Raw genomic sequence first — 21,302 nt, forward strand, 5'->3', positions numbered from 1 at the left:
TTGCTGCATTCAGCTTTCCTTCAACCCTGACCAGTCCCCAGTTCCTGCCGCTGAAAAAAATCCCCCACAGCATGATGCTACCACTACCACCATGCTTCACCATTGGGATGGTATTCAGCTTCAGGTTTCCCCCAGACATGACTCTTGGAACTGAGGCCAAACAGATAAATATTTGTTACATCAGACTAGAGAATCTTGTTTCTCACAGTCTGAGAGTCCTTTAAGTGCTTTTTTGCATGTCTTGCACTGAGCAGAGGCTTCCGTCTGGCCACTCTGCCATAAAGCCCAGATCGGTGGAGAGTTGCAGTGATGGTTGTCCTTCTGCAAGTTTCTCCCATCTCCACACATGATATCTGGAGCTCAGCCAGAGTGACCATCAGGTTCTTGGTCACCTCTCTTACCAAGGCCCTTCTCCCCCAATTGCTCAGTTTGGCTGGGCGGCCAGCTCTAGGAAGAGTCCTGGTTGTAACAAACTTCTTCCTTTTAAGAATTATGGAGGCCACTGTGCTCTTGGAAACCTTCAATTCAGCCAAAAAAATATTTTTAGCCTTCCCCAGATCTGTGCCTCGACACAATCCTGTCTCTGAGCTCATTTTACCTCATGGCTTTGTTTTTGCTCTGACATGCATTTTCAGCTGTGAGACCTTATATAGATAGGTGCGTGCCTTTCCAAATCATGTAAAATCAATTGAATTTTCCACAAGCGGACTCCAATCAAAGTGTAGAAACATCTCAAAGATGATCCAGAGAAATGGGATGAACCTGAGCTTAATTTCAAGTGTCATAGCAAAAGTTCTGAATATTTATGTCAATGTGATATTTCAGTTTTTCTTTTTCCTTAATAAATTTGCAAAGTTATAAAAAATCTGGTTGTTGCTTAGTCATTATGGGGTATGGAGTGTAGATTGATGTGAAAAAATATTAATAATTTAAAGCATTTTAGCATAAGGCTGCAACATAACACAATGTGAAGAAGAAAAAAATACAAATAAAGCGGTCTGAATACTTTCTGAATGCAGAAAATAGCTGCCTGGGGGCATTACCTAGATGGCCTCCAAGTGACCCAACTTACCTTAAAGAGAGTTCGGAAAAACAAGAGAAATAGAATATTAACATTAATCCACCTATGTTAAGTCTTACATGAAATCTACAATAGCTTACATTTACATCACTGTGTGACTTTGTCTCCATGAATGCTTGTCTCATTCAGTTACTCTCATTCAGCATGTCGAGTTCTACCTTGAGGCGTTCAGTCATTTAGAGTATCTCCTGACTCAAAGTAGCATATGCACACAGCAGAGGGCTGCAATTGACTGGAAGACTCCTGCCGTTCGCAAGCCTCTCCATATGGCATCTTTGGGGGCTCTCTTTTCTGTCTAATTAACGCCTTTGATGCAAATCAGTTGGTCCTCTCTCAGCGAGGACAGGTCAAACTCTTGAAAAACGCCCTCTCTAAGGCAAGGTAACTACCAGTTTGTGTGAAGTTTGCAAGGGCTCTGGGTTTCTCTGAAAATATAGGCGACTGCGAGAAGATTAATGAGCTTATTATGATGCTTTTTTTGTTGTTGTTTTTTGCAATTAATCTGCATATGACTATTTGCTGATAAGACAAGATGTTAATTCAAGGTATTTGGCAAATGAAGACAGTTACATAGGTATGGAGATTGTGAAGATGAGACTTTCCTTGACAAAAGATTGCAGCAAAAACAGCACTTTCGTTAAACATACACAACAGCGTACATGATTGCAAAACACAATGAGAAACTGATACAATTTAAGGACCCAGTAGAGCAAAGATTTAACACATTGGGGTTCCCAGACTAAACAATTACGTTTTCAACAGAGCACGAATTCTCTGTAGAAATGCCAGATTGTTCCCTTAAGGCCTCTCCAACTAGAATAGAAGCCTTAACCATTGAACTGTTCTCTTAAAAAGACAACTCATGATGTGCATTCAATAATTTATTTGCAAATATTCAGTTACTTACTGAAGGTATCCCTTACCCAAGGTATCCCAAGGTATCCCTTACCCACAGGAATATAACTTTTGTGTATCACAGAGGAAAGAAAACATAAGGTTTGGAAGAACATGAGAGAAGTGTATTAGAGGTTATTGACAAACATTAATCATTTGTATTGCATAAAAAAATATGGAATGCATGAATAGCAAAGTTTGTTCACAGACAATTCCTTTCTTAAAATAAAGTGTTGGATAGGAGGAAAGCTAAAATGTTATGCCTGTATTGTATCGATTTGAAAATCTGTTTGTTGAATAGTTAGTCTGGGAATAAGTAATTTTTTTGTATGGGCCAAGTCGTACGATATCTTACGATTTTTAACATCTCGTACAAACTATAACAAGTTGTCATGAGACTTTGTTGGATTTATGTAGTGATGGTGAATTTTGAATGCACTACAAAACAATACAGTAGCTTCCTTGTTTTCAGGTAAGACTGACAGACCATTTAGGGTTTACAGTCTTGATTTCAAGTCTTGATCTTTGAGGTCGTGGTCTTGAGACCACAAACATGGATCTCATTAATTCAAAAGGTCTTGGTCTGGATTTGGGTCTCGGTTTATGGTCTCAGACAATACCGCAGTCTAATTCTAATGAACTAAAGCTGATAATTAGATCAACCACATTATCTTTACCATTAAAGAGAATTTTCAAGAATTCTCTGAACGGTTACTTGACCACTGTACAAAATCGGTCAGTGTTTGAATTCTGCAATAAAGTCTAGTTCTTGGGCCAACAGATCTTGGTCTTGGTTGAGACCTTGAGAGGTCTAGTCTTGGTCAGGGTCTTAAGACCTCAAGTATTTGTATTCTTGGCCAGATCTAGACCAATTTTCTTCTGTATAACACCAATAGAGGAATTTGAAGAATCTTCACACATCTTTTTGTGAATGGTGACCCAGGGCTGTCAAGCTCCAAAATGAACACAATAACACCATAAAACAACATTAAAAGTAGTTGATACGACTTGTGCACTATATTCCAAGTCTTCTGAAGCTGAACAATTGATTTGTGTGATAAACAAATATGTGACGATTCCTTTAATGTAAGCCTTTTCAACATGTGATTATTTTATTTTCGGCTAGTAATAGTACTACTCTTTGTTTCACAGGGAGTGTTTGTATCTCACAGTCGGTGAAGATCCCCCGTGAGCCAAAACCTGGAGAATTTGATAAGATTATTCAGAGGCTGGGAGAAAATCCAAATGCAAGAGTTGTTATTATTTTTGCAAATGAGGATGATATAAGGTAAGTTGCTTCTGTTGGTTTTAAATTAAATAAGCATCTTGAAGAACTGTGGTTCTATATTGTAATTTCTTTTTATAATAATTATTTTACTGGGATCGGGCAGAAAATAAATCACTTCTGCTATCAATGTTTTTTTTTTTTTTACATATCTTGACCCGTATGTATTTTCCTTTTGATTAATTTCAAACCATTTTAAATTATATTTTTCTTTCTATTTATTATTACTATTACTATTTTTCTTTAACCTTACCATGCCTAAGCACAAATTACATTTGTGTATGAATTGTTCTATTCTAAAATAAAATCTGAAAAACACAATAAGGACTTTATAGGGAAGTGAAAAACTCATTCACCTGACCTCTACTATGGCACATTTAATTTTCCCCCATGGGAATGTATAAAACGCACCTGGAGTACCTAATCAGAACTATTAGAACCCAGCTGTTCTCATGGATAATTGACAAAAGCCTTCACTAAGATGTGTTATTAGACATCCAATGAATAATAATCATTTTAATTTGAAGGAATAATTATGGTCAAACTTTTTCAATTTGTTGCTTGCAGAGCACTCAGGATGACTGTTTAATCATTATTTTCTAATTATTGTTTCTCAGACACTGTCCTCGAGTTTGTAATGATTGATATATCTGTGCTCTCATCTATGCATCTGTAATTGAGAAAGTGTGTGAAATTATTTCTGATAATTTTGCTAATAATTATACTCTAAATGACTGAATTAAATAATAATACCACTTATCTTCTAACTTTTCTAAAAGCTTAAAGTCAACTTGAAATCAGAATTGACCAGTTTACTTTCTTTATTAAATGAGTTGTCTCATTATGCAGAATTTATCAGTGCATGTTACTCCAAAAAAATAAATTAAATAAAATGTGTGTGTGTGTGTGTATCTATCTATCTATGTATATATATATATATATATATATATATATATATACTGTATATATAGTAACATGCTCCGCCTCTAAAACAGTTTTGCTCTTTAGATGATGTCAACAAGGCCACGTTATTGGTTGTTATTTAGACATTATTTTAAGCTACTGATGTAGGTAATGCAGCCTTTCTGAAATCTTGCCAACAATTAATTCAGTAATTTAATGGTGGTAAATGTATAAAAGGTATCCCAAAACCACTGGGATGCTCTGGAAGGTAAATTTGCCCTTTATGTGTCAGTCAAAAAGTCTTCTAAAAAGTGGTTGTCGGCAGTCTTTCAGGAGTGCTGCTATCCTTCATAATGAACTGCAAACTCCCATTCAGGTCTGTCTCCCTTCAGGTATGGAACACCCACTTTTCACAGTCCAACCAATTCCTGGGGATAAAATCAAGTCCCGCCCTACATTTTATTTCTCATTAAATATTCATTTTCTCATAAAATGATAATTCTCAAATATGTCACATTATGGAAGTAAAATGGGCTGCAAATGCTATGTCATGTTCACTTTAATATAGGTAAATAAATTATAACGTGTACCAATTAAGAATATTTCTGCAGAACTGGTACACTCATTATTCATAAAACGAATTAAAAAAATTCTGCATGTTCGTTTATTAAATACTTGGCTAATTTAATGATGTGTACAACTACCAATAAGAGTGTAGTTATTTCCTTTTGATGCATTTTACCATGTTTATATCCATTCCGCAGAATTACGCAAAGTTCCCCTCCAAAATTAGTGCAGAAAAATATAAATAGGATCGGCAGATTCTATATGGGCTGAGTTATTAAAAGTATTGATATTCTCCTGACATATAAGCCCAGAAAATGGATTCTAGAGCCCATGAATATAGACTGAATGTGAAGACACAATTCTGTGTCTGTTTAGAAGAAAGAAAATATTTTGTGTGCCGAGTCTTAAACATACCTTATTGAGCCATTGTTATCGTGCGGAAATGCTTTTGCTGTCAGTTGTGTGTGACTAATTTTGACATCAATTGCTATCATGCCAGATAGAGAATGCACAGAAATTTCAGTGCTCAACAAACATCAATACTGACCTTCAATAAAATTGATTTGCAGTTACTGTAAACGGAGAGGCACCAAAGCGCTAGACAATAATTGCAAACAAGAAATTAGAGTTGATTTGACTCAGAGCCTGAGAACAAGAGAATATTCAAGAGTTAAGATCTCTTTATTTAAAGTGCCACTTATCTGTTTATAGGCGGCTACTGCAAGCAGCGAAGAAGGCCAATCAGACGGGTCATTTCCTGTGGGTGGGGTCAGATAGCTGGGGCTCGAAGATATCGCCTGTTCTTCACCAAGAGGAGATGGCAGAGGGAGCTGTCACCATCCTACCTAAACGACAGTCCATCAGAGGCAAGTGACAAATTGATACTTGTCAGTGATGGTTTTCATCCATTAGAGACCAGTTATGAACCAGAGTTAGTGCTTTGTTTTATGAATGCATATTAGATGCATTTAATAATCAAGTGAGATATGGATGCATGCATAGTATTAAGGGAATAGTTCACCCCAAAATGATTTTTTTTTTTTTTTTTTTTTAAAAAGAGGATTTTGATTAATCTACATGCAGCCTTTTCCATATAAAGACAGTTCATAGTGACAATGTCTGTCAAGCTTAAAAAAAAAGAAAAAAAAAAAAAAAACACCATGATAGTAGTCCATATGAGTCATGTGCTATATTCCAAGTCATGTGATAGCTTTGTGGGATGATCCAACTGAAATATAAGTTGTTATTTACTGAAAATATTTTCCTTTGATGTAGCTTAAATCGAATATTTGAAAAAATTGTCTCCTTTCAACAAATCACATAAGGCTGGACGTGAATAACAACATCAAACGCATTGGTTCACACACGTCAAACATGATGTCTGGTGCCATATTGATGAATAGAGAAATTGTGGACTGTTTGTCACTGAGGGTTTAAACAGACACCAATACGCTGATATTATCAAAAATCATCTTATTCAAAAAAATCTGAGAACCCCAAAAAAAAAACCACATTTCCATAAGAATGGAAATCATCTGGTTGTTCTCTGTTTTTGACGTCAAAACATAAACAGGCATGTGCACAACTTTTGCACACAATAGATAAAATGCTAAGAATGCCGATAAAGGTGTTTACATGCAACGCAAAATAGGGGTAATTGGCAAAGAAATCCACCTGTGTGGATTGGTTTATGCTTAAACCATTTATGACCTTACCCCAATAAAGGAAAACCATTTAAAGCCATTATTATGAGCCCATTTACATGCACACCAAGACGCTGATTACTCTCTAAAATCAGCTTATTTAAAAATATAAGGCAAGAAATTCACATTTACATGACATTTGAGATAATCGTTTTATTCTCTACTTTTGACGTTAAACCACGAAGTGGTATGCACTCAACACGTGCGCACATTGGATGAACTGGTAAGAACACCGGGTAAGGTGTTTACATGGTACACGAAATCAGCATAAGTCGGGTTATTCATAAGCCGTTAATGGCATTTAAACCGATAAAGGAATGGGGTTTATTGCATTTACATGACTGCACACATTGTCAGCTTATTAAGCATAATCGGTGTAAGATCATGCATGTAAACATGCTCAGTGAAAACTATCTATTGGCTTTAGAGGAACTGGAATATAGAGCATATGTTGTATAGACAACTTTTATCGCTGGATTTAAATTTTTTTTTTATTGTTTTGTTGTGAATAATATCTAAATATGTGTAACCCTTATATTGTGTTTCGGTCAAAACTGACCGATTAACTTTTTTCTAAAAACTGTTATTTCATCCAGTTGGAATAAAATAACATGACTTTGTTCACACAGGGCATCTGAACACACTTCTTTTTTTTTTTTTAGATAATTTTCATACAATTTTATTGGTTTTATTTCACTTTGTTACACCTGTGGTGTTCCCAGTCTAAAGTGATCAGCCACTGGAAATTACTGGGTTAAACTACAAAATACAGACATTTTAAATGTTCAGGAGCATCCCAATATTTTAGATGAGCACATATGTGGGAAGTCGTTGGACATGTGCACGCGTACACACGCAACGTATTTTGTGCTCGTTGAGGAATGTTTCAAAATCTGCTTATCATATTATGTTTTGTTTGGGCTCGTTTGAATCAGGATAGTCTGCTGTAAGTTTTGATATGTCATTGTCTATGTTATATGTATGTTTCAGGAAGTAATAAAGAAAAACGTGACAAAAAGACACTCCTGTTTATTATATTTATGTGTGTCAGTGGGTATTTCATACACTAATACTCCAAAACTTTGGTCTCTGAGTGAAACAAATATGCTCATTGCATTTTAATTATTGAGACTTTTCCAAAGATATGTAACACATAGCCATCTCATTTTTTAAATGTTTATACTATGAATATAATTGTGATAACAAATTAGCAAATTATGAGAACAAAACAATTCTAATTTGTCAGCAAATTAAAAAGCATTATTATTATTATTATTATTATTAGATCAAGCAAGTGGTTAATTTATTACATTTGTTTATTTATTTATTTTCAGCAGGGAGTGCCTCCCACTAGCCCGATATAAGCTCAGTTAAATGAATCCTTCTATCTATCTATCTATATACAGGTATATATATATGTTCAAAAAATAAGTACACAACCTGTCATAATTATTAAAAAAGAAGTTGACAAAAAGATCTAATGCAATATATTGGGATAATACTGTATATGCAGTATGAGAGATTTATTAACAATCTTAGTGGGCAGGTCATTTTTGACCGGGAACACAAAAAGGTGTTAGCACAAACAAATACAACACAAGGGTTAAAATAGGGGAAATATATATATATGTATAGTAAATGTATCTTCTTTTAAGAATATTTTTTATGTTTAATATGTTTTATGGATAGTTTTACTGGAAATTGCAATGTGAAGATTTACTGCAAATGAATGTGTGTGTGTTTCACAGTAAAAATAACTGCATACAGTAGGGAATGATATTTGCTTCTTCCTTTAAAGCAAAATAGAACAATTGCACATTCATTCACCTTTAACTGTGAGGCAAGAATGATTTCCCTATGAAGTTCATTGGCTGAGAGCTTTGACTCTGACAGAGCACATTGAAGTAACATGGATCTCATCAATCTACCCTAGGCTTTGATCGCTACTTCACCAGTCGAACGCTCGAGAACAACCGGAGGAATATCTGGTTCGCAGAGTTCTGGGAGAACAATTTCAACTGCAAGCTCAGTCGCCATGCCTTGAAGAAGGGATCTGGCCTTAAAAAATGCACAAGTAAGGTTTCCATCCTCTCCCTCTGGCAACACTCCATTTCACAGAGCTCCATTAAAAAAACGTGTGAAAAGCGAGATGCCAAATCTATTGAAAAAAAAAAAAAAAAAGACTTGGCCTGCTGTTCTTAGATCGCCTAGAAGCGGACCTTTGTTTACACCAGGGTCTTATTATTCATACCAAAGCAAAGCTGTTGTACATCTGATCTTTTCTGTTGCACAGCAACATCATCCAGGCAGTAACCAACCACACAGAATTAATTCAGTCCAGCCTATTGGAGAAGATATGATGAACTTTAATTGATTCGGACCTTCTACTGGGAGAATAACCGCTGGTGGTGGACCTGTCAGCAATGAGTTCATCCCTGGTCATTGTCTGGCCATTTGGCTGCAGAGAAATGTAAAATCCTAGCAACACATTTCAGGTTTTATCCAATCAGCGCGGGTTAGGATCTCGAGGGTGGCTACAGTAGCGAGTCTAATTCTCAGCATGTAGCCCACCAAGCATTACAGTGCTTACCGCACTGCACCAGTAAACAGGGCAGAATATTTACCTCTCAGTTTATATTATACTGTATATTAGCGTGATGACCTCACGCAGATGGCGGAAGTTAGATTATATGCGACTACGGCAATGGGGCATTTTGTAACGTCGGAGTTCACTAAATGTCAATTTTAGAATGTCTCATGCATAATCCTTGTCAGTGGCTGGCCTTTACCATACTGTGAGAAGTATTCAGCCTGAAACCAAATCCATCGCTCAACCACAACATAATAAATCACTTTTCCTTTATGCTAATTGCTGTGCCCACAAGAAAATTAATCATTGTTACTGCACAGAAATTCTTGAATAGCCAATGGTGATTAAGTGCTAGTGCTACAATTCACTTCATGAAAAAATATGGCAGGGTGTTTTCTTCTTTGTGTGTGTGTATATGAAGGAGATGCACAATATGCCTCTTAGCAAATTCGTTATTTTTCTTTTACGATAGTTTTGCTCAAGAACATTTCATACATGCTTTTTTCTGCATGTACCCTGGGGCTGAGATGCGAAAATAAGAGGTGCGAGATTTCCCAATGTGCACAAGCAAAATTATGCATATGCTGACATCAGGCTTGATTATTCATGTAAGAAACATTTCGGCATTTGCCATGCATGTTGTAGCATATTTACAATGCTACCTGGGAAATGAAAATGGTGCTAGACTCTTTACACGGCTCTATTAGTTTATGAGAACAACCACACATTGAAATACAATGCAGTCTTAACTGGGTTGCATCCTTTAACAGCTTCGTCTCCAAGGGAGGATGTAATATTTGTCTGAAAGCAGTGATTCAGAACCATAGGCCACTGTGAATGCGGCTCGCTAAACCTTTGGTGTTCGCTGTGGAGTCTAGAGCTATCATAGAGTCAGTCTCCTGGGTCAGAGTGTTTGCTGTGCTGTAATAACTGCTAACGGATATTAGCAGGCAAAACCTGCATGAATTCTCCATGAAGTTTTAGCTTGCATGTTATGACTGGCCATGGAGTTTTTTTTTTTTTCTGGTCCCTTCCAAACAAGTGCAGTGTACACTGCAAAAATATATTTTTTTGCCCCAGTACTTTTGTCTTGTTTTTCCAGAAAAAACAGATAAACATCCTTATAACAAGATAATTTTATTTGAAAAGCAAAATAACTTTAGATATTAAGTCTTGTTTTCATTTGTCTCTGGAGTGAGACAAATGAGCTCGTTTTCCCTTTGAAAAAAAAAAAAAAAAAAAAATTATATATTTCTCTTAAGACTTAATATCTTAGGTAATTTTTGTTTTCAAGATAATAATAATAATACATTTTACTTGGATATAGTAATAGATATCTGGCAGGCTGATTAATCGGCCGATATTTGGCTATTTTGCGATTACCTGCATCGGCCGATAACCGTCTTCGCATGGCCATTTAATATGTGTTAAATTTCCCTTGTGTCAGTTCCAAAATCTACCAGTACATTTGTCAATGGATAGTCAACACTTTGTTTTCAAGGTTTTTTTCTTTTCAAGTATATGCAAATTTGAGAAAATATTGCATAAAATAAGCATTTGTTTCACTCTAGAACTTTTTTGTAGATCTGATTTCCTGGTGTTCAATTGTATTATGTTTATCAGAATTTATATCGACCATCGGCCATCCTGCTCTCTACATATTGTATCAGCATCGACCATTGAAAAACCCATATTGGTCGACCACTTCTTGTATAGCATGTTTCATTCATCAAGTGTAGCTCACAGTGCTTCACATATTAGAAATAATTAAAAAAAAAAATCAACGATGTGACTGTGACTGCATTAAAATAAATACAATTATTTAAAAAACTACATATAATATATCCACCATCCTCTCCACTGTGTGGTGAGTGTACTGGTGCACTATGGCTGCCGTCACATCATCCAGGTGGATGCTGCACACTGGTGGTGGTTGAGGAGATTCCTCCCATACTATGTAAAGCGCTTTGAGTGCCTAGAAAAGCGCTATATAAATGTAAGGAATTATATAATATATATAAAAATAAAAAATTATATTACATTACATTACATATAAACATTTACCCAAACGTTCATATACACTGTACAAATCAATGAATATATATATGTATGTCTGTATATATATCAGTGGTGGAAAGAGTACAGAAAAATCATACTCAAGTAGAAGTACTGTTACTTCCCAAAAAAATTAGTGTGAGTAAAAGTACCTGTCCTAAAAACTACTCAAGTAAGAGTAAAAGAGTAGCTTTACAAGTACTCATGAGTAGTGAGTATTGAGTACTGAGTTGCTAAAACGATGCCCCATTATAATGAACACTGTATGCTGCAATTTCAAAATGTAGCACACATACTATAATTTATATTTCCTTTTATGGCTTTTTGCCAGAAAGAATAAAAAAATATAGGTATTTTATAGGTGTTTTTGACTGCCAACTTTTAAAATACATCACTTATCTATGATAAACACTACATGAATCTGATTCCAAAAAAATAAAAGGGCGACATGATTACAGAAATTAAAAGATGAAAAAGTTATTTTCAATACACTGATCACCATTTTAAATCATAATGTATGAAACAATTACATTGAAATCAGTTTATGTGTAGGGTCTAAATTTCCCTTAATGACGACAGAGCGAGTTATTGTTGTGCATAAAACATGTTCAAAACAATGCAAGGAATGCAAAAAATGCTGAAAAACAAAAAGCAGGATCACTTGGCACGTCATGCCCCGCACAATAGAGGAGGTAGAGCAGGCATGGGAAAAGTTGTTTGGTACAAGAGCCACATCGGGCTTTAAAGGAATAATTCACCCAAAGATGAAAATTCTCTCATCATTTACTCACACTCATGCCATCCCGGATGTGCATGACTTTCTTTCTTCTGCAGAACACAAATTAAGATTTTTAGAAGAATATCTCAGCTCTTTTGGTCCATACAATGCGTCCATACAAGTGAATCGGTGCCAAAATTTTGAAGCTCCACAAATCACATAAGTCAGCATAAAAGTAGTCTAATCCATGTGCCTCCAGTGGTTAAATCCATGTCTTCAGAAGCAATATAATAGGTTGGGTGAGAAACAGATCAATATTTAATTCCTTTTTTACTATTAATTCTCCTCCCTGCCCAGTCAGTCTCCACTTTAAATTTCACATTGTTCTTGTGCTTTTGGTGATTCACATTCTTCATGCATATAGCCACCGACTGGGAAGAGAAAAGAATTTCTAGAAAAATGACTTGAATATTGATCGTTTTATCACCCACACCTATCATATCACTTCTGAAGTCATGGATTAAACCACTGGAGTTTTATGGATTACTTTTATGCTGCCTTTATGTGCTTTTTGGAGCATCACACTTTTGGCACCCATTCACTTGCATTGTATGGACCTACAGAGCTGAAATATTCTTCTAAAAATCTTAGTGTTCTTCTGAAGAAAGAAAGTCATACACATCTGGGATGGCATGAGGGTGAGTAAATGATAAGATTAAAATTTTTGGGTGAATTTTTCCTTTAAGTAGTACATGGAGGGCCACATTTAACTCCTTTTGAGATACAATGTTCCGCACTGATTTAGTTCTTGTATCTTTTAAGCCCAGAAATAGTTGTGTTCTCATTCTAATGCATGATGCACAATTTTCTGAAGTGTATTTGTGACTAATGGAATATTCTGCCTGATGTATTGCTCTACAAGGGTTGACACTTTTTATCTTTATAAAGGCTAAGCATAATTATAAAATATTTTATCATCTCTACTTTCCTGGTAATTTATTATACCAAATAACACACACTCTACATCAGGGGTCGGTATTATTAAAAAAAAGAACAATATAAAAAAAAAATAAAAAAAATTATATATATATATATATATATATATATATATATATATATATATTATTAACAATGCAACTGTTTGATTCTATTACATTAATACTTTTAAAGCTACTAAAGTTATTCAGCCAAAAGCAGTGAGTGGTTTTCTCGTTTTCTTGTTATTGTTGTTTGATTATTAACCTTTTAATGACTTACTAGACAGTGATCTTTTCGGTTACACTTCAAGTCTGACATTTTGATACAAATACGCTTTTTGTCCGACTGTTTACGTTCACTTTAGACGTAAACGCAGTCGTTTATATTAATGCCTCAACAAGATGGGCATTGGCGAATTTATGAAGTGTATTTAACCATTTAGGCGCATGTAAAGTGCACAAACATTTGCCGTCTGTCAATCAAACAGCGCAGATACAGACACCAGGAAATAAAAAAGTCAGTCTTTTATATTTTATCTAGATCAACCAACCAGTGGTGCTCTTGCTATCATGATTGATGTTATGAACACCCCTGGTCTAGATGTAGAACATAGACTAAGTATAGAAAATACTCAAAAGTTTATCATCGATATCGAGGACATCTCTCTTTTATTCCAATAAACATCAAGATCGTTTTATCGCCCAGCCCTAATGATAACATTGCATTAATCTCTCACAGCAACCCAATAATCTCAATGACAGCTAAATTACAGTCTACGTTATACACACACAGAATCTCATTAGCAGAAGTATGAAATTTACCTCAATATGTTTCTTCAAATTAGAGGCAGGATTAATTATGACATCTGGCTTGAGCAAGCTAAACTTACATGACAAGATCAAGCAAATGACCTTAACCGAAAATCCCTTTCAGGTGCGGCCGTGGATGTTCAGGTGTTGAACTGTGCTTGAGGCATCCTCCACATCCATAAGAGTTGGAGCCCAATCTATACAGCTGCCGTTCAAGTTTTTGTGTGATTAATTGTGACTGGAGTGATTTGATGGGAGTCATGAGACTCTCTGTAACCAATCAGTTGATGGATAACAATAAAATCAGGTCAGGGAAGTAGCGAACACAGACGCTGGGAAAATAGTGCAGTAAAAGTACAGTTACAGCACTTAAAATGTACTCAAGTGAAAGTATGCCATTTTTAAACTACTTAAAAAAGTACAATTCCTGAGGAAAACTACTTACAGTAACGTGAGTATTTGTAATTAGTTACTATACACCCCTGATATATATATATATATATATATATATATATATATATATATAAATGCTTTTTAAAATGTGGATGCTTTGAGCCTGTCTGCTTCACCTGTTCTCTTATGTGTTATATAACAATATTTCAGACAGCCAGAAATGTATGAAGGTGCAAAGTCATTCAATGCTTTATAAACCATTCATAGAACATTTAAATCTATCTTGTATTTAAAGGGCAGCCAGTAAAAATGAGCTAAAACAGGTGCAATGTGGTCAAGTCAGTGTATCTTGTTTTAACGATGTTTAGATATTTTTACTGGAAAACAGGACAAAAATCCTGAGTAATATAATTTTTTTCTGCAGTGTAAGTATTTGCATGCGAAGAAGTTATGTTGTGAAAAAAATTGTTGACCATTCAAGAACAGTGCTCGGCCTGTTTCTGAGAAAATTTTGAGCTTGTTTTAAACTTTGCCATTGGCACAGTATGGAGCTGTTTTTCTATAGTCATCCAGACAGACTACAGTGTAAATATAGCCTCAGAGGGACAATGCTAATGCATGAGTCAACAGGCACCCACAGATTTGCCCAAATTCCTGCTGACATTTTCAATAATGACTAATGTGATGGAAGATCTGTGAAGCACATTTGGGGTATGAATCAAAGCCGATTCTATGACATCACTGGCTTTTCATGCATTTGATTAGCTGAAAGTCTTTTTTACATAAGCTGTGCGAGGTATTACATACTTAGTGTGTTTATGTGCACATTGTTACATTGATGATGTTTTATAAACCGACAGAATCTAAGGTCATGTATAACACCTTTGCTCTTTTCTTGCAGAACAGTCATACAGTAAATGGTTAAATCAAATCCTGATCGACACACTTAGATTTTTGCTTGTTTCCCTGATTTTCACCTTTATCACAATTTTGTCTGTCAACTTTATGCATTGTGTGACTGTGTAAATGTTCTGACGTCAAGAGAAAGAGAAAATTGCACCTCTTTGGCATGCGGCCGGCACCTCCCCAAATATGGCACCCCTATGCACTGAACACATTTCATACATTGCATATATGGGTTTGTGCCTCTGTACTTTGACTTGGTGAAACGTTTAATGTTACTAGAATTGGTGACATTTTAGTGCATTTCTATCTTTATACTGTGGAAGGCTTTGCTTGGAAAATGTTAATAAAACATTGTTACATATTGTTTAATAAGTTGACAGGAAAATAATATATATACTTAAGTATATATAGTAAAATTACAGCACTTTCAAAATCTGTGATTAACTATGAAAAATCATGCAAATGATTGTGATTAAAATTTGAATCGACTATCAGCACTAATTAGTAAATGTACAAATTAACATTAAACAGTATTTGTAAATTATATAACAGTATTTTTCATTAGTTAATATTTCAAATGAACTAACAATGTAAAAACTATAACCTTACTGTAAAGTGTTACCAGTTAATTATTTAAATAACTTATTTTATAATGTATACAAAATATTGAATATATCATTAAAATATTCTAAAGGGTGAATTTCATCTGATGTTTGTGGACATGTTTATGGGTAATACATTTAATGTATCATTAAAAACAACACAGCAGTTATATGAACCTCTTTGAATTTTATCCATGTTTATTCTACTTTCGTAAATTCAAATTTGAATTACAATTCTGAATCCTTTTTATTATCTTAGTTTAAATTCAATTGAAATTTTAGAATTGAATTTGAAATTAAAAGGGCATTGTCTATTCAGTTCAGAATGACGCACAACCCTGAATGTAAATGCACTCATTGAACTGTGTGTGTTTGCATTCAAAAAAGCATTAATTATTTTAAATATAATGGTGGGAATTCAAATAATACATAATATTACCATGAGTTCAGTAATGCACAGTATTGCATATGCATCAGAGAGAATGCAATGCTCCAATGTAGAGACTGTTGACCCTCATGCTTATAGAAGATCCAGCAGGCAGAGGTTGCAGAAAGCTACATCAATGCCGCGATTTCACAGCCCTCACAAAAACCCTGTGGTTATTGATGGATTAAAAGACTGGATATCTCAGCATTCAGCTCTCTGCCTCTCCTCCTCTCTGCCTCCTTCCCATTCTCTATCTCTCGCTCTCTGTCTTTCTCAGTCTGCAGCACTCTGCTCTGCTTTTATCAGGGTTCAACATGTAGGAAATTCTCCATGCAGGGAGCAGCTTGTGATTGTGGATTGCATATGTTGCGATGGATCTTTGTGATATCACAGGATGTGAGGTCTAAGTTTAGCTTGTTGACAACTGTTTGCAGTAGCTTCTGGTGCACTACTGAGTAGGGGTGGCCATAGTCTCACATAACCAGTCTTTTGATTACTGGTACAAAGTCTGGTCCAGTTTGCAGCTAATTATGGCCAAGGGCCAAAATAGGGGTTTTCTTAAAATAACCATTATTGAAGGACTTTTTTATAGTCTAAAGAACGTTTTTACACCATAAAGAAGTGCAATGGGAAGGTTTCATGGATGTGAAAGGTTTTTCGTAGAACCATACAGTACATGCATATAATGAACCTTTACATTATTTTTCAGCGCGTATAGTGAATATCTGTGTTCTGTGTATATCTAAAACTGCCAATTTTCAGCTAGCCATGGCCCTTTGTGTGTGCAATTTGCATCAGATGGTCAATTAACATTCTGTGGGTGGTTTATTGGCATTCATTTTAAGGTGGAGACTAGGGTGACCAAAACTGTGATTAAAGTTAAGTATCACACATTTGGTGCTGATGAATGTTTATTAGGTTGTTCCCCAGTTGATTGTACACAAGATGTCTCCTTTTACTATTTTTAAAAGGAATACATTTTAGGGGAAAAGGAACATACTACTTATGTTTGCAAAGCTGATTCATTTAATCTGTGATCTGTCTACTTGCCAAATTTTAAATACTAGAAAAAGCAGTCCCAGCGCAAGCCAACATGTCGATTCAAATTAATTGTCAGTTAAATTAGAATTTTCCAGTCCACACAACTTAAGTAATTGTTACCAAATATATATTTGTGTAGTCATATTTACGCCCATTAAGAAACCATTTCAGTGTCCACAATGGCAAATTTTATTTTTCAATTTGGAAAGTTACCAAAATTTTCTATAAAACTGAAAAATTGAAAAGTGTAAAATTGTGTAAAAGTGTTAAAGCTTGTGATTAAGAAAACAACCATACAAAAATGATTTACTCTAAACTGAAAATCATAGCACACTGCAAAAGGTCTAAAAAACATTATCCGGTAGCAAGAAATCTCTTACAGTTAGAATTAAGGTTTTTTTCTTTAAAGGTGTAGTGTGTAATTTCTGTACTACTTGTGGAACCAAACAGAATTACAAAAATGTAGTATGTTTTCAGACAACCTTAGCCAACACCACTTAGACTCATCACGGCCTTTCACATGTGAAAGATTCAGCGTTGAAAGATGTCCCTAAGGGCGATTCTTAGGATTTTGAGTGCCAAGCCCCAGACTGCTTTGAAAGACAAACTTAAGGCACTTTGGTTCCCTTCTGAAATCTCCCCCAGGCTCGTGTTGTTTAGAGAGGAGTGGCATAGAATACACCATGCGTAAATCTTTTGCATGAGAGCTTTGATCAAAAAGCAGGACCTATCTTTTTCCCTGAAGAGAGAAGTCTGATAAATGCAGAGGTGATACAGATTGCATCCATTATCGCCATCCCACAACAACAAAACTTTGGGGTGAAGTGACATAGTGAATTAAGGTCTGGATGTACAACCAAACAGTTGCTGGTTCAGTCTCCACAAGGATCAATCCATGCGTCATCGCCATTGTGCCCTTGAGCAACAGTTGTACTGTAAGTCGCTTAGGAAAATAGCATCTGCTAATTGACTGCTTAGCAGTGATGGGGAGCAAGCAACTAATTGAAAGTACCAGCATACTAACTCAATTTTTTAATAATGTGACAGTAGGCAAGCTATTTTCAAAACAGTAGTTTTCCAATAATGAACCACTTTTCCAACAAGTAGTGGTTAAGAGCCATAAACCTCTACCTTGCAGTTTTTGTCACATGCAGATTTTAAAGCCAAGAAAACAATAAGCAATATTGTAATAATCAAACGTGCTTGTCTTAAATATCATCTCTCCCATCATTTCATCATTATAGTGAACCAGCTCCTGCTAATTGTTTAAATATTTATTTAAATGAGGCTGTTTGTCAGCATTTTATATATATATATATATATATATATATATATATATATATATATATATATATATATATATATATATATATATACACACACACACACACACACAGCTGTGCTCAAAAGTTTGCATACCCTTGGAGAATTGATAATAGATGTACCATTTTTAAAGAAAACATGAGTGAGCAAGCAAAACACATTTATTTCTTATGGGATTCATATTCAACTGTAGGTTATAACAGAATGGACCAATCATAAAACAAAACATGGTTACAAAGAAAAAAATATGTAATGACCCCTGTTCAAAAGTCTGCATACTCTTAGTTCTTAATACTGTGTATTGCCCCCTTTAGTATTAATGACAGCATGCAGTCTTTTGTAATAGTGATCTGAGGCCCCAAATTCTTGCAGGTGGTATAGCTGCCCATTCGTCTTGGCAAAATGCCTCCAGGTCATGCAAAGTCTTTGGTTGCCTTGCATGAACTGCATGTTTGAGATCTCCCCAGAGTGGCTCGATGATATTAAGGTCAGGAGACTGTTATGGCCACTCCAGAACCTTCAGCTTCTTCTGCTGTAACCACTGGCGGGTCAACTTGGCCTTGTGCTTAGGTCATTGTCATGCTGGAAAGTCCAAGAGCGTCCCATGCGCAGCTTTCGTGCAAAAGAATGCAAATTGTCTGCTAGTATTTTCTGATAACACGCTGCATTCATCTTGCCATCAATTTTCACAAGATTCCCCGTGCCTTTAGAGCTCACACACCCCCAAAATATCAGTGAGCCACCAACATGCTTCACAGTGGGGATGGTATTCTTTTCACAATAGGCCTTGACCCCCCTCCAAACATATCGCTTATGGTTGTGACCATAAAGCTCTATTTTGGTCTCATCACTACAAATTACAGTGTGCCAGAAGCTGTGTGGCGTGTCAAGGTGTGGTCAGGCATATTGTAACCAGGCTTTTTTCTGGCATTGGCCCAGTAAAGGCTTCTTTCTGGCAACTCGACCATGCAGCTCATTTTTGTTCAAGTATTGTCGTATTGTGCTCCTTGAAACAACCCCACCGTCTTTTTCCAAAGCAGCCTGTATTTCTCCTGAGGTTACCTGTGGGTTTTTCTTTGTATCCCAAACAGTTCTTCTGGCAGTTGTGGCTGAAATCTTTCTTGGTCTACCTGACCTTGGCTTGGTATCAAGAGATCCTCGAATTTTCCACTTTTTAATAAGTGATTGAACAGGACTGACTGGCATTTAAGGCTTTGGATATCTTTTTCCATCTTTATAAAAGTTCCATTACCTTGTTACACAGGTCTTTTGACAGTTCTTTTCTGCTCCCCATGGCTCAGTATCTAGCCTGCACAGCGCATCCACGTGAGAGCTAACAAACTCATTGCCTATATATACACACACAGACACTAATTGCAATTTAAAAAGCCACAGGTGTGGGAAATTAACCTTTAATTCCCACTTAAAGCTGTGTGTGTCACCTTGTGTGTCTGTAACAAGGCCAAACATTCAAGGGTATGTAAACTTTTGCTCAGGGCCATTGGATTCAGATGATCACTATCCTTAAATAAAATTTGCATGATCAGTCATATTTTCAAAATTAATGCCAAAATTTCACAATTTCTGCCAAGGTATGCAAACTTTTGAGCACAACCACACACACACACACACACAGTTAACTACTTTCCATTAGTAGCTTGACTTTACAAGCTACAGTTTCAAAGTAACTTCCCCAGCACTGCTGCTTACTAACTAAAACAAACATGTAAGCGGAGAGTTAAAGACAAAGTTCACCACTTAAAAATTTGACAAATATGTAAAAGTAGCCTACTGGATAATTCTGAGAACTGTGTGTATATTTCAGGATATTATTCTTTATTCCAATCTTCATAGAGTGCTACATCAAGATGGTCTGGACTAAAGACAAAGAGCCTCAACATATTACCTGAATTATTTCTGAAAGAGCAGAAATAATTACCCTTTTTCTTTGATTGCTGGAGGGATTTTGAGGTCCAGTATCCAAAACTAATGTATGCAGCATCTAAAGCAGTTATTCAGTCCTTTGAATCAATTATAACACCTATCTCCATACTGAATAATTTTAATTCCTTCGTCAGAAGGAAATGGATTTCTTTTTTACAGCAAGTGCAAAAGTGCATTCAGAGACTGGCACTCTATTAGTAGCATGCATACGCTGGCCGTTTCTATTGACAGCTGGCATTGTGTGTGAATCAAAGGTGCTTTGTATCAAAGATTTTTTTTTTTTTTTTTTTTTTTACTGTTGTTGAGGTTAAGGGTACAGCACCGTTTCCACAAAAACCTTTAAGAAAATAACTCTTCCAAAACCACAAACTAGGGACTTAAGTGAGACAAAAGGCTCCAGAGGTTTTTCTGCCAAATAGGGAGAATCAGAGCTATTATTCCCAGTGAGAGCTGAGCCCTCAGACCAGGACAGTTAGTCTCTTCAAAGTCCTAGAGCAGCGAGAGGTACTGAAGGTTATGAGCGTGCACTTTTACAGCACCCATCTCTGCCACCCTCCAGCCTTAGACAACCTTTGCAAGATGTCTCTCTTAATTGGAAAGGGTTCCAGGTGGTAGTGCATGAGGATGAGAAGATTATGCTAGTAACTAAGTTGGACCTGTAAAATTTCAAGTGCATGGGATGACAAAAAACATTTGTGTCAATGTTGAGGAGTAACTAACTAAGGCCACATCCACACTAATCCGTTTTCATAAAAAAATAAAAAAAAAATTTCAGCTTTAAATCATTTTCCAAAGTATGTGGTACTGGAGATAGTTTTCAAATAATTTGTTGAATCGTTCTTTTAATACACCATCCGAACAAACTCATTCATTAATATGAGGCCAACTTCCCAATCAGTGCTTCACAATAAGGATGGCACGCTGTCCTGGGGCCAGAGTGTTTCGGGCCAGTTAAGGAAATGGTCACTTGCCCACTCAGGCCAGTACTGTGTTATTACTAAATGTTATATTTGTTGATCTTGCCAATGAGTTGTAAATGTGTGCATGTATGCAATAATGTTTAGCAGAGCAACTTCCAGTGAC

The 21,302-nt window shown here is 35.8% G+C and overlaps 1 protein-coding gene across 6 annotated transcripts in view; it reads left to right on the forward strand.

Annotated features, from left to right (window-relative positions):
- LOC127445927 (metabotropic glutamate receptor 4-like) overlaps window positions 1–21,302 on the forward strand; it is a 295,001-nt gene that overhangs the window by 195,365 nt on the left and 78,334 nt on the right. For all 6 annotated transcript variants that reach the window (XM_051706434.1, XM_051706436.1, XM_051706437.1 and 3 more), the window contains exons 4-6: window positions 3,128–3,263; window positions 5,442–5,596; window positions 8,367–8,507. In XM_051706434.1, coding sequence (XP_051562394.1) covers window positions 3,128–3,263; window positions 5,442–5,596; window positions 8,367–8,507 — 432 coding nt within the window. The remainder of the gene's footprint in view (window positions 1–3,127; window positions 3,264–5,441; window positions 5,597–8,366; window positions 8,508–21,302) is intronic.

Source organism: Myxocyprinus asiaticus, chromosome 9 (assembly GCF_019703515.2).
Source record: "Myxocyprinus asiaticus isolate MX2 ecotype Aquarium Trade chromosome 9, UBuf_Myxa_2, whole genome shotgun sequence".
In the NCBI taxonomy this organism is placed as follows: domain Eukaryota; kingdom Metazoa; phylum Chordata; class Actinopteri; order Cypriniformes; family Catostomidae; genus Myxocyprinus; species Myxocyprinus asiaticus.